General features: G+C 40.8%; 1 protein-coding gene across 7 annotated transcripts in view; it reads right to left on the reverse strand.

Annotated features, from left to right (window-relative positions):
* ITGA9 (integrin subunit alpha 9) overlaps positions 1-16928 on the reverse strand; it is a 391432-nt gene that overhangs the window by 88534 nt on the left and 285970 nt on the right. For all 7 annotated transcript variants that reach the window (XR_008309811.1, XR_008309810.1, XM_053261579.1 and 4 more), the window contains 4 exons: positions 9744-9836; positions 8357-8436; positions 2669-2752; positions 1984-2092 (listed from right to left, as the gene is read on the reverse strand). Coding sequence is in view for 5 of the 7 variants with exons in the window: in XM_053261579.1 (XP_053117554.1) it covers positions 1984-2092; positions 2669-2752; positions 8357-8436; positions 9744-9836 (366 nt within the window). In the remaining 2 variants the exon portion in view is untranslated. The remainder of the gene's footprint in view (positions 1-1983; positions 2093-2668; positions 2753-8356; positions 8437-9743; positions 9837-16928) is intronic.

The raw sequence follows: 16928 nt of genomic DNA on the forward strand, positions 1-16928 counted from the left end.
ACATATTCCGGAAACTGCAGTTGGTACAGAATGCAGTGGCCAGATTGGTCTCTGAGTAATCTAGGAGGCTAGATCTCTAATACACTGGCTACCGATAGGTTTCTGGGCAAAATACAAGGTGCTGGTTACCAAAAGCCCTAAACATCTTAGGCCCTGGGTATTTAAAAGAACATCTTCTTCACCATGGGCCCCATCACCCCATTAAAATTGTCTGGAGAGGTTCATCTGCGGTTGCCACCAGCTCGTCTGGTGGCTACTCAGGGATGGGACTTCTCTGCTGCTGCCCCTAGGCTTGGAATGAGCTCCCTGTTGAAATAAGAGCCTCCCCATCTCCAGCAACTTTTAAAAAGGCACTGAGGACATATTTATTCACCCAGGCTTTCAATTAGATGTATAGTTTTAAGACTTTTAAGTTGGGTGTTAATGATTTTAATGTTTAAATGATTTTAATTGTTTTATTGATTTCAATGTTTAAATGATTTTAATTGTAAACTGCCCAGAGATGCAAGTTTTGAGGGGCATAGAAATAAGTTAAATAAAAATAAAAGATAATAAAATGAGTTTTATGTTAATTTTAATTGTTGTTTTTTTATGTATATATTTTAAAAAATTTAATGTTACATTGTTTTAATTTTTTTCTGTTAACCACCCTGAACCATTCTGGAATGGGAGGTATATACATGAAGTTGACTGACTGATGACTGACTGACTGACTGAATGAATGAATGACATTAGAACTCATGGTCTCTAACCTCCTACAATGGTTCCAGGGTACGGTGCTAGAAAGAAGGAAAATTTCAGTTTATGAGAAACATAGCAGTAGGAAAGCTGCTCATAGCAAGAATATTTCAGCACACTATCTGGCAAAATCTATGAAACTTTACCACACTGTCATCAGTTAGGGAACTCTCACAGTGAGGCTATTTCAGCACACTATTTAGCCAAGACAACAGTGTCATGTGTCCAAGGGAATCTTAGATTTGTCTTCTGAAACAACATACTTTCCTCATTTTATGGTTTTATCCACCCCCAGCACAGTACCTCCAGTGACTCTTGCTGGTGTCTATCTAGTGTTTCTTTTTAGATGGTGAGCTCTTTGGGGACAGAGATCCATCTTATTTATTTATTCTTTCTCTGTGTAAACCGCCCCGAGCCATTTTTGGAAGGGTGGCATAGAAATCGAATAAATAAATAAATAAATGTCACACAGCAAACTGTTTTTGAATTTGAAGCATTTTTCCAAAGATGACTCTGATGACGCCCTAAGGGATTAATGATTTTCAAAGTAAAAGAAAAGAGGCAAAAATCCCTCTGGGTGCACCTAAATCAGGTCTTGGATCCCAGTCTGTATTAATAATTTTGGGAAGTATCCTACCATAATGATTCTATATGTTAAGATGTTCGGTGGAAGCATTCTTCAGGTACCCCCTTCAGAGATGAGGAGGGTGATGAAATGCATCCCCCAGGCAGGGTCACCTGGCACCTACTCTGTCATTTCAGTGCTAGATGGAGACTTTTTATTCACTGAATTCTTTTAGCTGAATTTTGATCCTGGTGTATCTGCAGCTCTGATTATTTTTGTTGTGCTGCCAATATATTGCTAATTTTATTTCGTATTATTTCTGTTATAATATTAGCTTAGTTGGGGACCTGTGGGTCAAATATCAGGATACACATTATATAAATAAAAATAATAGGTAGTAACTCAAACACATTTGAACAATGAGCAGTATCAGCAACCCCAAATCCATAGTTTTCACCAGCTGCTAGCTAGAAAAGATGACCATATTCTCTTCTCTCTCATCCTCCTAGCTAATACATCTTCTAGGGCAGTTCAGCACCTTTCTCTATAGAATAACAAAGAGACTGTGTGCTGTACTATAGATACGAAGACATCCACACCAGCCAGATTTCCTTAAATTCAACAAAACCTCATAAAAATTAAAATGCACTAGCAAAAACAGTGTTGTGCATAATGTTTACCTGAAAAGTGAAGTTGAGGGGCTTAAAATGACACTCAAAGTCTTCCAGCTGAATAAACTGGGATGCCGCCACTGATTCGCCATAAACAAAAGAACTGGGAGAGACCACTCTGAAGAAGAGAAAGATGAGATCATACAAGAGTGCCAAAATGATCCCCACTTTGCCTTTGTTTTGTGCAAACGGACTCTACTTCTGCAAGTCATTTAAAACTATCTATTTCTTTTCAAGCAACTTCATCCTACAAAAAGGAGGAAAACAAACAGAAATCTGACCGTGAAATTCAACAGAAATACACACAACTAGACCTCTTTGTGACCTGTACTATCCCAGAACATTTGACCCTAACCTTTGGCCTAGAGGATCTAAACCAAAACATTTGACTTGAGCTCAGAAATAGTGTCTTTTTTAAAAGGTAGATCATCATTCTATAATTAATGCCTAAAGTTTCCGTACTGAGGAAAAGCAATAAAGAAACAAGTAAACAGACACACAACTGCCACCACACACAATCCTATCATGTCTTATTTCTAACCTTCTGGGAAATTAGTTGCAAAGAAAGAAGTACTCTACCTCCAACTTTGCTTGTAAACAAAGAAAATAATGTAATTTTTTTTTTACCGGAAGAGTTGCTTAAAATACTCTTAGGAATTTTGTGTGCATGTTGATTTGATAATCTGCTGCTTACCCAGAGATGGATGAGTCCACTTCATGCATCAGGGGAACCGACAGGCTTAGAGAGTTGTCATGTAGGTTGTGTTCTAAGTTCCCACTGTGTCACACAAGAGAATCAAGAACATTGTGCAATTACTTTTATTTGACCCAACTAAGTAACTTATTAGGGATGTGCACAAAGCGATTTTTAAAAATTTGTTTTGTGCCCAAATTGAATCACCCCCATTTGTTTTCTGTCTAAATCTGTAACCACTCCAGATTCTATTTGGATTTGATTCAATTCAATTCAGATCACTTATAAAGGCCCTAGGGGCACCAAATTTGGGTGGTGGGTAGGTCCCCATGGGTTCCACCTACCACCCAAATTTCAAGGCAGTGGGGCACATGGATGATGTTTAACAATTTTGTTTTTGTTTTTATTTTTACTGATTTTGTATATTTCTACCATAGGAAATAATAGGGATTCGAAGTTGCCCTATCCTAACCCTAAAATGTATCCCCAGCTTTAATTTTTAAAAAGCTGTAGAAGTAGCATTATGGAGCAAAATGTGTAGTCACTATTTTTCAAGTGTTTGGATTCTCTGGTGTATAATAACTTTTCCTCATAATGAATCCCTATGAAGATTGATTGCACACTTGATTTCTTCTGTTTATTTTGACTGTCATTGGACAGTGCCAACTGTCAACTGCCATGTGCCAACTACCCCCCCCCAACCTGCAAGGCAGTGGGGTACTTAGTTTGTTTTTTAGGAATACTGAAGTGTTTAGATTGTCTGAATACTGAAGTGTTTAGGTGTCTAATAACTTTTCCTCATAATAAATCCCTATGAGAATTCAGTATACACTTTCATTTCTTCTTGTCATTAAATTAATTAATTAATTATTCAATTATTCAATTACTATACCACCCTTCAAAAATGGCTCAAGGTGGTTTACACAGAGAAATAATAAATAAATAAGATGTATCCCTGTCCCCAAAGGTCTCACAATCTAAAAAGAAACATAGACACTAGCAACAGTCACTGGAGGTACTGTTCTCGGGGTGGATAGGGCAAGTTACTCTCCCCCTACTAAATAAAGAGCATCACCACGTTAAAAGGTGCCTCTTTGCCAAGATAGCAGTGGTGAGTGTCATTGGACATTCCCAACTGTCAACCGCCATGTGTCAACTACACCCCCCCCACACACACGCACACTATTTTTAAAGGAATTTTTGAAGTGCTTAAATTCTTTGGTGTCTTCATTACACACCTCCATTTCTTCTGTTCATTTTGACCCCACTGCTTTGCAGGTGGGGGTGGGGAATTAGTGGCATCCCATGTGCCAACTACCACCCCCCATCCCACAGGGTACTCAGTTTATCTTTTAGGAATTGTTGAGGTGTCTAGTCTTTGATGTGTAATGAATCCTTATAGGGATTCATTATGAGGAAAGGTTATTAGATACCAAAGAGTCTAAGCACTTGAAAAAAATCCTAGAATATAAACTGAGTAGTACCCCACTGCCTTGCGGGTGGGAGGGGGGTGTAGTTCGTACATGGCAGTTGACAGTTGGCACTGTCCAAAGACAGTCAAAATGAATAGAAGAAATGAAGGTGTGTAATGAATCCTCATAGGGATTCATTGAGAAAAGTTATTAAACACCAAAGAATCCAAACACTTGAAAAATAGTGACCACACATTTTGCTCCATAACTCCACTTCTACAAGGGCTAGGGCTCAGCTTTAAAAAAAAAATTAAAGCTGGGAATCTGGGGATATTAATAGGAGGAATCAGAATCTCGAATCGATTTGAATAGAATCTGGCAGGATTCAATTTGGACCCGAATCTTGCCAATGGACCACAGGGGTGATTTGTTCTGTCTCCAAATCACCCGAATCAGCTAGATTTGTGTACAAATCTATTTGTACCTGAATTGATTCGCACATCCCTACAACTTATTTCTTGAATTTACTTTAACATCAGTACATCACATATCATATTTCCTCTATTGTGACAGCAAATGAGAGCACTAGCCTTAAAACATTTCATGCTATTCACAACTGTATAAAATTTGAGAAAGGCTACAAATTTTATACAATTATCATGCCAGGTAATTGCATTCTGCTTGCTTAAGGGCAAATCCAGATGTTATTGCCAGATATGGCATGGCCCCTCAAAGTAATTCCTGGGATACTGGGATGAACAGTTCCTAAGTAAGAATTACATGAGTAACACTGCCACACTACAACCAGAATGAAAATACACAACACAGAGTATGGAATTAAAGATCACAACTTTAAATAAACTGATCTGCTGTGGATGGTGACATTATCAATGAATGAAGAGAGAGGCTGAGGAGAGAAGAAAAGTTTGGGAGGAAAGAAGAACAGTTTGGATATGTTGGGTTTGAGACAATGAAGAATCATTGAAACTGAAATGTCAGAAAGTCTGTTGGAGATGCTTGACTAGATGAAGGGATAAAGATTTGTAGAGCTGGGTATCATCAGTATTATCAGTGTACAGATGGTACTAAAAACCTGAGATGACAGTGTTTAGAGTCAGAAGCAAGAGGCCAAAAAAAAAAAAAATTAAAAAAAAAAATGGAGCCCTGAGGGACCCCAACAGAGATAGGAAAAGAAGTAGAGCTTTCCCCTGTGGAAAGAATCACTAGTCAGGTAGGAAGAAAACAATTTAAGGACAGAATCATAGAGACACAGGCATAGAGAGTGCTGACCACAAGGGAGTGCTCAACTGCACTGAAAGCAGCAAAGAGACCAAGAACGATAAGGGCAGAATTGAGACCTTTCAGTTTCACAGCAAGGGGTCATTGGTGATTTTTGTGGAAGTGTCAGCTGAGTGCAGAGGGTGCAAGCAAGATTGGCGGAGTCAAAGGTGGAATTGGATGAGAGAACATCAAGGCACTGGGAGTCAGCAGAAGGTATCTTCTGTTGCAGGAAGCAGGCAGAAGGAGGCAGAATAGAAACTGGGCCAAAGACTTCTTTTTTAGAACAGAGAAGCCAGCGGCACACTTGAATGTAGTGCAGATTTCACCTCTGCTAAAAATAGCTAGCACATTCCAAACAATTATAGTATAGTAAGTTTACATGGCAAAGGGAATGACTATTGAACCAATTTAAATCTGTGGGATAGGTATGCCTTTCAAGTACATCTTATTGAGAAGAATGAAAGCACCTGAAAAACATTTTAATCATCCATTTTTATATGCTCTTGTTAATTACTGCTCATAAATTCTTGGCCAAAACTAGTTTGTATGAAACACATGCAGTCTCTAGGGAGTTTAGCTTGTGCAAGAGCTACAATTTATTCAACAGATTACCACAGCATTCTCAGACTTTGAAAAGCACAACAAGGACCATCCCTTTATGTGCATGAATTGCACCTCTTGGATAATAAAAATGTTCGCTATAATACAGATGCAAATAGCCTTGACTGATCTGAAAAGATTGTTTATGGTATTTATTGGCAGCCGTAAAAGCTGCACGATCTTGTTCCACACACCTGTTATTTCTGAAGAGTTTATTTCCCCTCCACCACCACCACCCTCAACCGAGATTCACAGAACAACTGCTGGCACCCTTCTCTCATCTCCAACTGATCCATGTGCTGACTTCATTTTTCAAAAGAAGGAATTAGGAATGGTTATATTAAATATGATCATGGAAGATGCCAAATTATGCCCTTGTGTACATCTACCATCATATCTAACAGCATCAAAAAGGACAAGCAAGAGACAATGCCTTCGAAGTGGCGAGTCTAAGATCAAAAGTTCATGAAGCCGTGCAATTCTCGTTCCCATGTGAGTATAACTATTTCCTGTGGCAAATCACAGCTGGGGTTTGCTGCTTTATGACTTGTAATCATGTGAAGTGTGCACTGTGCATTATAGTTTTCAACACTCTCTATCAAATCCCAGTGCACCCATTATGAGGGATCTAATACTCAAAGAGTTGGCCTAGACTCTCTCTTAAGCAATCTTCAGGATATTCTCTCAGGGCAGAAAAACATTTAGCTCAGCTGCCTCATGAGGACTCTTGGATCGGGACAGGAGCAGCAGCGGGAACCAAAAAGTCCTATCTACAACTATGAAAATTCCAGAGTATATATTATCTACCACCAAATAAAAGCTGGCGGCTTTCTGGCTTGACTCCAATAGCTTATTTTGGTGAAGTGCTAGTAAACATAGATTCTGTGGTCATAAGTGTAAGGTACGTTGCATTAAACTTAATGCAAGCAAGGACAGAATTAGTAAATCTATCCTAGCTTTGGGATTTGTTCAATCCTAACACAACATATAGCACAAGAAAGATTAGTCATGCCATCTGAAAGTAGTCCCTAGCCAGTCAGGATCATGGATTATACATAATGTACAATGTGTATGTGTTTACTAATCCCTGTACCTAGAGAAACTGGTAGACATGCTTTCTGAGAAGTTTGGAAATGCAATAGTGACTTCATGTCTTGCATCTTAAACTTTTACAGAATGGGGAAAAATCAAACCAACACAAGAGGTCATTTTTAATGTGCTATTAATGTCAAAATACTTTGCCACACAGACAGTCCAGATCATAATAAAAGATGTATGGAATTATGCTCTATGTTCAACCCAGAGTTTAACAACTGGATAAGTGGGATACCTTGGAGGCAAGACCAACTAACTCATTATCTGTGTCTCAAAACATTTGGTTTTTCTGATTAGGAATTAGTAAATTGACTAGTGGTTAGAGTGTTGGACTAGGACCGGGGAGACCTGAATGCAAATCCCCATTCAGCCATGAAACTCACTGGGTGACTCTGGGCCAGTCATGTATCTCTCAGCTTAACCTACCTCACAGAGTTGTTATGAGGATAAACATAACCATGTACAACACTCTGGGCTCATGTGCTGTATAAATCATATCCAAAATAATTAATAAAAAGGATGCACACTACAGAAGCCATACAGCATCAAAGAGATCAAGTCTACATTTTTTAAAAAACACAACAGTTGGGAAACACCATATAGCCCTCTTCAGATGCTATGAGAGCCCTGGGTATTCACAGTTACAGTGGGCAAAAGCAGGAAGGAAGCCCCGCCACCCCGCTGTCAATCACCCCCTCGAGCCAACGATCACTGTTATGGCACTGTTCATCTGAAGGGGGTGCCGCTGTGTGATCATGGCGAATCCGTAAGGTGCAACCTGGCTCCAACCAGGTTGCAGCTCAAGGATTTGCCACAATCACACTTATGACAGCACTCCCTTCAGATGAACAGAGCCATAACTATGATCGTTGGTGTGAGGGGGTGACTGACAGCAGGGAGGAGGGATTTCCTCCCTCCCTTATTTCCTAAGATATAACCAAATAATTCTGCAAGGCACTTTCCAGATTAACCACTCAGCAGCAGCAAAATGCTTCTGTTCAGGTAAATCGCATTCAAAATGTAAATAGCAAAGCACCCAGCAGGAGGCGCAGTCTCATGAAAACTAACACCCCCCCCCCCAAGCAACCTTTTTACGCCTGACACACAATGTTTTATCAATAAATCGCAGTGATTAAATACAAAACAAGGCATCAGAAATATAAATGGCATCCTGCTGTCAGAGTAGGGACTGCAGTGTCACAACACAGGAAATGTAGAGGCACACTTCAGAGATATGCTGAGACCCCGTTGCAGGGTCTAATCTGGAAAGTGCTCTGGTTGTAAATGAAATCTACCTTACCTTTGAGCAATGACAAGGAATGAAAGAACCTCCTCTTCTCCAGACAAATGACTGGTGTCAAAGATAACACTGAATTCATACTATGGGAAAGGCAAAGTCACATTTCACAAATCATGGAAAATATTCATAATCAAGTGGCCCCTATTTGAATTCTATACTATACTTTCATTAGACAGCAGCTTGTTTTCTAAAATGAATGTGTAACATCCAGACTAAGTCTCATTGAAATTAGTGGGATTTAAATTAATCATCTGGATACTACTGATATTCAGCATAATTTCTCATTTCCAGATCTGTAATATTTACCAGTTTTAACAGATGGACTCAAACGATATTTCTTTTAATATACAGACAATCACACTAATCCAGCTCCGGGCCATATGCACATGAAAGCAGGCCTCTGCGTGGGCTTACCTAGCTGGAGGGGGCAATTGTACATGTAAAGGTATGTTGTGCACAAAATCCCTTAACACAATCCAGCTGCACACACTTCAATCTGATAATTGATAGCAGTGCTGAATACTTGTTCAAGAGATGGAGCAGCGTTTCCCTGCTCACTCCTCTTTTCTACACAGCTGATCAGTATAGTCGCCAGTTCATGTGGCATGGCATGACTAAGACCAGTGTCTAAATGAACATCAAGGCCATCACACCTCATCTATACAGCTAGGTTCTAAGAAATTTCTGCAATTAGACAAATTCCTGAGCCTTGGAATTATGAGAGTACACCGTGATCTTTTGATGTTATACCAGTGACATGATAACTTAGAAGATATTCCTGATCTTGTACTTGTGGGAGGAGTCATGCTGGAAGAAACAGGCCATGCTGTGGGACCAATGTAACTGTCACTAGGCCCTTTGTACAATTTGAACAGATCTCTAGAACAATACAACATAACTATATTCCCTTCCACTAGAAGGGCTCCCTAGGAATAGGAAGGCAACTGGGAATTTAACAGTGGTCAAGAAAGAGAGAGACTTTATTCATTTGAAACAGAATTGAACTTTGAAATGTTCAGCAGTATTGTCAGAATGAAGAAACATAACTTCAACAATTAACTGAACAAATATGATGGACAAAAACTTGGAAACAAATATTTTTATTGGCACTGTACTTTACATACTTTTCATAGCAAGAAAAGATGCAAAATAAAGCAGGGCAAATAAGGACAGTAATGGTGGACAGATCTCTTGCAGCTTCACAAAATAATGCTGTCACAGTACTACAACTGATTCTGTTTAGTGAGAAAAACCCAGCAGCACCTTCTAGCATGAGCAGAAAGGAGACCATCACATCTCTGTGGTCAAGGTGCAAAGCCATACTGTCTTTGCAAACCAGTCTGTGCCCTACTTGTTCCCTTGACACATAGAAGTTCATAACCATTACCTTGGACTTTGATTTCATGAAGGGAAACCCCACGCTGCATTTAAGGAAGTCTGAGTCTGGTTCCAACAACTCACATGCAATGCCCATCTCTTCCTAAAGGAGAGGGAAAGGAAGGAAAACATATGGTTCAGCACATGAAATTGGCGGAGATAAGAAAATGCCATTAAACAGAACAGAACTTGTTGGTGAATAATAAACCAGGGAAAGAAGACAACAGCATCACCAGAGGATCCATTCAAAGGCCATTATAGTTACAACACATACACTCAGCATTGCTCTAGTTTGCAACCTTTATTGTAGTTAACAAGAGCAGAACAAGAGAAGCCAATCCTAACACTAGTTGTAGAAAAGGACAAAGTAGGTGGGAAGAAAATTTGAATTCCAGAAAAACAGGAAAACATTAGAGATAGGGGGTGACTGACAAGCAAAATGTGTTCAGATAGTTTTAATGCCTTGGGTGTTCATCCTACATTGTCAATCAATCCTGAATTTTAAAAAATGCATTATTAAAATTGACTACCTGTGGAAAACTATTTCTGTAATTACTTTTAGTTATAAGCCAATTCTGTTGAGTACCATGGTTGAGCCATGGTACGAGCAGGGCCGGCGAGAGGCAAGCTGGTACGAATTACCGGGGCCCAGAGGTCCAGAAGGGATGCAGCAGTCTGGCCAGGGTGTGTGCATAGGCAACAATAACACCCCTTCAGGGACCCTTGCTGCTGCCTCTCGGTTTTCAAGTGAGAAACGCAAAGTGCAGGCTTCCGAGGGAGGGAGAAAGAGCGGCAGGGATTGAGGGCTCCTGGCTGGGCTTAGGGCTAGAGCAGCTGGTGGCAGTTCAGCTCCTCCCCGGGGGATCCTTAGAAAGAAGGGAAGTGGCAAGGCACGAAGGAGCAGCAGAGCTGCAGAGAAGGTGGGAAGGAGGAGTGGAGGCAGAGAGGCGCACTAGATACTTCACTTTTTGTTCAGCTGCAAAGGGGTGAGAGATAAAGAGTTGTGTGAGTGCATGCATGTGTGAACAGGCCACCTGTACATTCCCAGGGAGAAACCCAGGACAGAGAGCCACACGCTCACTCCCCTGCTTACTCGTTATTCCTCCTTCCCTTCCCCAGCCTGCTCAACAGCCATGAGCAATCTCCTCCCTGCACGTCTCTCTGCAGAACGTGAGCAGGGCAGGCTTGCAGTTGATAGAGAGTAGTGGCCCACATACACACACCGGCAGAGACTGAGTGAGGAGTAAGGGCCCTCCCTACCCAGTTCTGTGGGGTTTTCCTCCTCCCTCCCCTCACATTTAAAGACCTTTTAACCCCATTGCGGGGGGGGGAGGATTTTTTTCTCCATCAGGGCCCAAACCGGTTCTCAGCAGCCCTGGGTACTAGTCATCTATTTTGGGTCCACATAACGGAGAAAGGCAAGACAGAATTACTGCCCCACCCCCAGAGACCTCCCTGGGATCTGTGCATCTCTATCTCCAGATACTTTGCTTGTATATTTTATATAAACTATTACAAATATACACAAGTCTCCAGTGTTCTCTCATCCAGAAGAAACCAAATTCAAGTAGCACTAGTACTAAACCTGGAATTTCTCATAATTTGAGGACGTGGGTAACAATACAAACCATGGCATCATAATATCTGCCCCAACAAAATAAAGGAAAATGTAGTTAACAGTGCAATCCTATGCATGTCATTCATTCAGCTCAGTGGAGTGTACTTCCATGTAATTGTGTATGGGATTGGTACCTAAAAGTATAGAATAGCCAAATACTGATTCTTTCAAGTGAACAGAAGTCACATCAAAGTGATGTTTGTAGTAGCCTTTGGGTGTCTAAACATGATTGAATCAAATAGAGGAGAATTGAGTCAAATAGAGGTGATGAGACAGGATGTTCCAAACTTTCTTTAAAAATTAAAAATTAACAAGTCACTGGGGCCAGATGGCATCCACCCGAGGGTTACAGAACTCAAATGTAAAATTGCTGATCTCCTAGCAAAAATATGTAACTTGTCCCCACAATCAGGCTCTGTAGCAGAGGACTGGAAAAGTAAACACTGTAACACCCATTTGTCAAAAAATGTAATGAATAGAAAGAGATCCAGTGGGGATCCAGGAAATTACAGGCCAGTTAGCTTAATATCTGTTCCGGGTAAATTGCTAGAAAGCATACTTAAGGATAAAATGTTAAAGATATAGAAGAACAGGCCTTTTTGAAAGAAAACCAGCATGGCTTCTGCAGAGGTAAGCTTTGCCTCTTGGAGTTCTTTGAGAGTATCAATAGACATGTAGATAAAGGTGACCCTGTTGACACAGTATTCCTGGACTTCCAAAAAGCTTTGGATGAAGTTCCTCATAAAAGTATCTTTAGTAAAGTCAGCAGTCATGGGATAAGGGGCAGGTTCATGTATGGACTGGTAACTGGTTGAAGGACAGGAAACGGGATAGGAATAAATTGGCAGTTTTCACAATGGAAGGAAGTAGGAAGTGGAGTCCTCCAGGAATCTGTACTGGGACCAGTCCTTTTTAATTTATTCATAGGTGATCTAGAAGTTGGGGTAAACAGCAAAATGGCCAAATTTGCAGATAACGCCAAATTATTTAGGGTAGCTAAATCCTAAACAGATTCTGCAGAGTTCCAAAAAGATCTCTCCAAACCTTTCCAAATTGTTGTTGCCCACTCAAACTTTGTTGCTAATGCACACTGCACTAGCCCTGAACACAGCAGCCATGCACTTCACCAGCACTTCATTGTCTATGATATGAACATGTCATCAGCGCTTCATTGTGCTATGATGATAACAGATGAAGGCCTTCAGGGATGCAAAGATGTTAGAAATCAGCACTTCTTCTTCCACAGCCCAGCAGCAGGGGGGGGGAGCAATTTTCACTGCTCCCTCCTCCCTCCTAAAGGACTATTAAGTTACTGATTTGTCCCTCTGAGGGCTGCACGACCCTCAGAGATACATTCCTGTAAGCGCATAATCCTTTAGGAGGGAGGAGAGAGCAGCAAGAATCAGGCCCCTCACCCCTCTGCTGCTGCTGGGCTGAAAAACAAGGGGAAAGTACAGCTAGTTTCCAAACTCTGAGTCCCCACAGGATTTATTCCATTGTTCTAGCACTGTAAGTTCAGCCAGTAAATTCTTTACTCCGCGTGTTCACCAAAACAAATTATCTACAATTGAATAGTTATTAAAAGTCATATTTTTTTGTTTAGCAATATCTGAAAAGGACTGTGTTACAATGGATGAATATACTTGCTCTGTATACACAAGCAAGAAAAGTATCTCATTTTCAAAACTTAAAAGACCATCTCAGATCTTTGCTGATATTTGAAGTGGTTATAGAAAATGTCTCTGTATAATTTTGTCAAGGCCTACCAACCAAACTGATTACCCACCATCCTATTGCGGTATTTCAAGAGATGTAGTGGTATAATATGTGATTTAGTTTTAACCTAAACTCCCACATTTCCTCACATCTGGTAGTTTTTTGTTTCTTTTTAAATTACATTTTTTGAAGGTTAACATTTTCAGTAGTTTAACATAATTACAGCAGATTATCCAGATTTTAATTTAAATAATGCTCCAAAAATATAGCTAAAGAACATCAGCAGCTGTTATACATAACCTGTGCATAGTACAGCAATAGTTGGCATAACTACACAACCATTACACTGCTTCATTTGGAATCCACACAAATAGACTGTGCAAAATATGTAAAGACAAAATCAAAATATGGACATTTACAGAATTTGTATCAGGGTAGTTTGATTTAAATCGCCAAGAAAAAAAACCCTGATTTAAAACCATAGATTTAAATAAAATTTCCCACTGATGTAAATAATTGATTAAATAAATTTCACACTGGTATTTCTCCTCACATATTTCTTAAACAATCATGAAAATCTGATCACTAAAACATACTAATTTACAACTCAACAGAGCATTTATATCATCCAGGAGAATATATCTTGTAGATATAGTTATTTTAGCAGTTAGATCACTTAAAAAAAAACTAATTAAGGAAATAGTATTTAATACCTATTTTTTAATGTAATGGATACCTGTAATTGTTATCTGTCTAAGGCTACAAATTCAGCAGTCTTTGTAAGAACTGTAGGAAGGAAATCACACAAAGAAAAGAGCATTTATATGTTTTTAAACTAAATAATTTAAAAGTTACATAAATTTTTCATATTTGCAACTGCAGTAGTCTCCTGAGTGCTGAGCTGCCTAAGCTGCCCTTACAGTTCTTAATTTATATTAATTTACCTGTATGTTAATAACGTCTGTAGATGTGAATCACAAGTGTGATTTCATTTATTATCACTCACTTTCAAGTGCTCTATGTCCAGGGATGAACTGATTACTCAAGCAATCCAAGAAAGTGTGTATTCCAAAAAGGTATGCCCCAGGATCCTTCCCAACATCAAAGAATGCTATGTGTCCTGCCCTTAAATCAGGAGCCTGGGAGAGAAGGTGAAGAGAGGCAGGGCGGAGAAGTTGGGATTGCAGCATCCTAGATAGCTTCCTGTGTGCAGCTTGCTCCAACAAGGGCCATCGGTGGAATGAGGTCCTAAATACCTCCAGACTCAGAATACCCCAGCAAGCTCTGCCTCCATGCCTGGCAAAGCAAAGAAATTCAAAGGAGCAGTTTTCTGATCTGGGGTCCAGCACTTCTTCTCTGTTCCTTGAAGTCCCACCTGGCCTATTGCTGGTGCTGTTGTTCGGGCTTGGGGGAGTGCAAGGTAACTGGTGTGGAAGATACCAATTCCTTGGGGGGTGGGGTGCATGCTCAAGCTCAGATGCAGTGAGTGCCAGTTTCGTGGTCTTCAGTCCTGGGGTCTCTCACTTAGCAAGCTCAATCTCCAGCTGGTGCCAGAGCTTAAAGATGGCCTGGCTGCTCCCCAACATCTTCAGGCTTTGACTTTGTGCTACTGCTCAGGACCATGACACTGGAGGCCAACTTGTGAACCTGGAATTCCCTGCAACACTACCAGGGATGCTCAGGTGCACCATCCAGATCACACAATTAAGGCACAAGTAAAATGTCTTGAGCTGGCCTTGTCTTAGAGCAGCTACACACTTGTTTCATGGTATACCAGTGTCTCTCATGACAACATCAATGTGTGGATGATATACACACGAGTACCAAGGTCCAAAACTAGCATCATGCTCAAGGCACCCTTGGTCTTGAGGGCCCAGTGCCACCCATGGGACCCACTGCAGTGCTGACATATGCCCTGCACTTTAGGGATGAAAGTGGCAGTGCCCCCTTACTGTGGTGGAGGGTCTGGGCTTCTTTTATTTTTAAGAACATAAGTATATAAGAACAGCCCTGCTGGATCAGGCCCAAGGGCTATCTAGTCCAGCATCCTGTTTCACACAGTGGCCCACCAGATGCCACTGGGAGCCTACAGGCAAGATGGCATGCGCCTGCTGTTACTCCCCTGCAACTGATATTCAGAGGCATCCTGCCCATGAAGCTGGAGGTGGTCTATAGCCCTCCGACTAGTAGCCGTTGATAGACCTCTCCTCTGTGAAGTTATCTAAACCCTTCTTAAAGCCATCCAGGTTGTTGGCTGTCACCACATCTTGTGGCAGAGAATTCCACAAGTTGATTATGTGTTGTGTGAAAAAGTACTTCCGCTTGTTGGTCCTAGATTTCCTGGCAATCAATTTCATGGGATGACCCCTGGTTCTAGTGTTATGTGTGAGAGAGAAAATTTTCTCTCTATCTACTTTCTCCACACCATGCATGATTTTATAGGCCTCTATTGTGCTTCCCCTGAGTCATCTTTTTTCTAAAGTAAAAAAGTCCCAGGTGTTGTAGTCTTTCCTCATAGGAAGGTGCTCTGGCCCCTGATCATCTTGGGTGCCATTTTCTGCACCTTTCCCAGTTCTACAATGTCCTCCTTGACTATTACTACTACAAATATTTATATACCGCTCTTCAACAAAATTCTCAAAGCGGTTTACATAGAAAAATAAATAATACATAAATAAGATGGTCCCCTGTCCCCAAAGGGCTCTTTAAAAAAATCTAATCTAAAAAGGAATATACAGTAGACACCAGCAACAGCCACTGGAGGGATGTTGCATTATGCTGGGGTTGGATAGGGCCAGTTGCTCTCCCCCTGCTAAATATAAGAGATGTGGTGACCAGAATTATATGCAGTGCTCCAAGTGTGGCCACACCATAGTTTTGTATAAGGGCATAATTTTAGCAGTTTTATTCTTGGCAGTCTAGTAGCTGCTACTGCAGCATTTTAGTCAACAATCTTTTGCTGCCATGTTTTCCCTCACAACTCTCTTGTTGTTGCTGCCGCTGCCCCACTGAGAGTGAAAGAAAACCATGTCTACTGCCATAGTAAATGGAGAGGGTCCACCCAGGCAGAAGAGGACCCACCACCTGCGACCACCTAGCCCAGGGCCACTTCAAACCTGGAGCTGACCCTGCACATATCTTTAGAGACTCTTGTACCTACGTAAGGACCTGGCGCAATTAGGGTTTCCAGATACACAGACATGCGTGTCTGCTTTTATGTGTTTACTGCAGGAAAACTGTTGTAGCATTGGTGTTTCCCCACAGCATAGGAGCCCGAATAGTTTAACAACAGCTGGAGATCCAAGCTTGCCTACCTTTGATCTAGATTATTTGAAAGCTAAATGTCTGCTTTTCCCTCTTCCTCATTGCTTGTTTTGTTCATCCCCAAACAGGGTGAATATTTCCTTACCAAAGCCTTCCGACTGACAGCTAAGACTCCTCAAGTCACAGGAGGGACTCAGCACCTGGAGCAGGAACTATAACCTTGCAATAACAGATTGTCACTCAGCTGTGTGCCTTGAGGGAATAAATGCAAACGAGTGCTGAACACCCAACAGTGTTTTCCTGCATACATAAGCTCTTCCACATGAAAGACTATGAATGCAAAATACTCATATACCATTTAGCTAGTTCAAAGAAATCAAATGAGGAAACACAAATGAGGAAAACACATCCTAAAAATGTGGAACATTTCCTTTTTATGAATGTATAATAAGTAAAAACAAAATTGGATTCTTCTGAGAAGACACTGCAAACTGGTTGCAATATGACATTTTCGGACCCTACAGGCAGATTGTAATGTAAAGTTTTAAAATCATCACCTAGGGGACAGAAGCTCAAAGGCTGATGGTAAAGCTATGT

Source organism: Hemicordylus capensis, chromosome 6 (genome assembly GCF_027244095.1).
Source record: "Hemicordylus capensis ecotype Gifberg chromosome 6, rHemCap1.1.pri, whole genome shotgun sequence".
Taxonomy (NCBI): Eukaryota; Metazoa; Chordata; class Lepidosauria; order Squamata; family Cordylidae; genus Hemicordylus; species Hemicordylus capensis.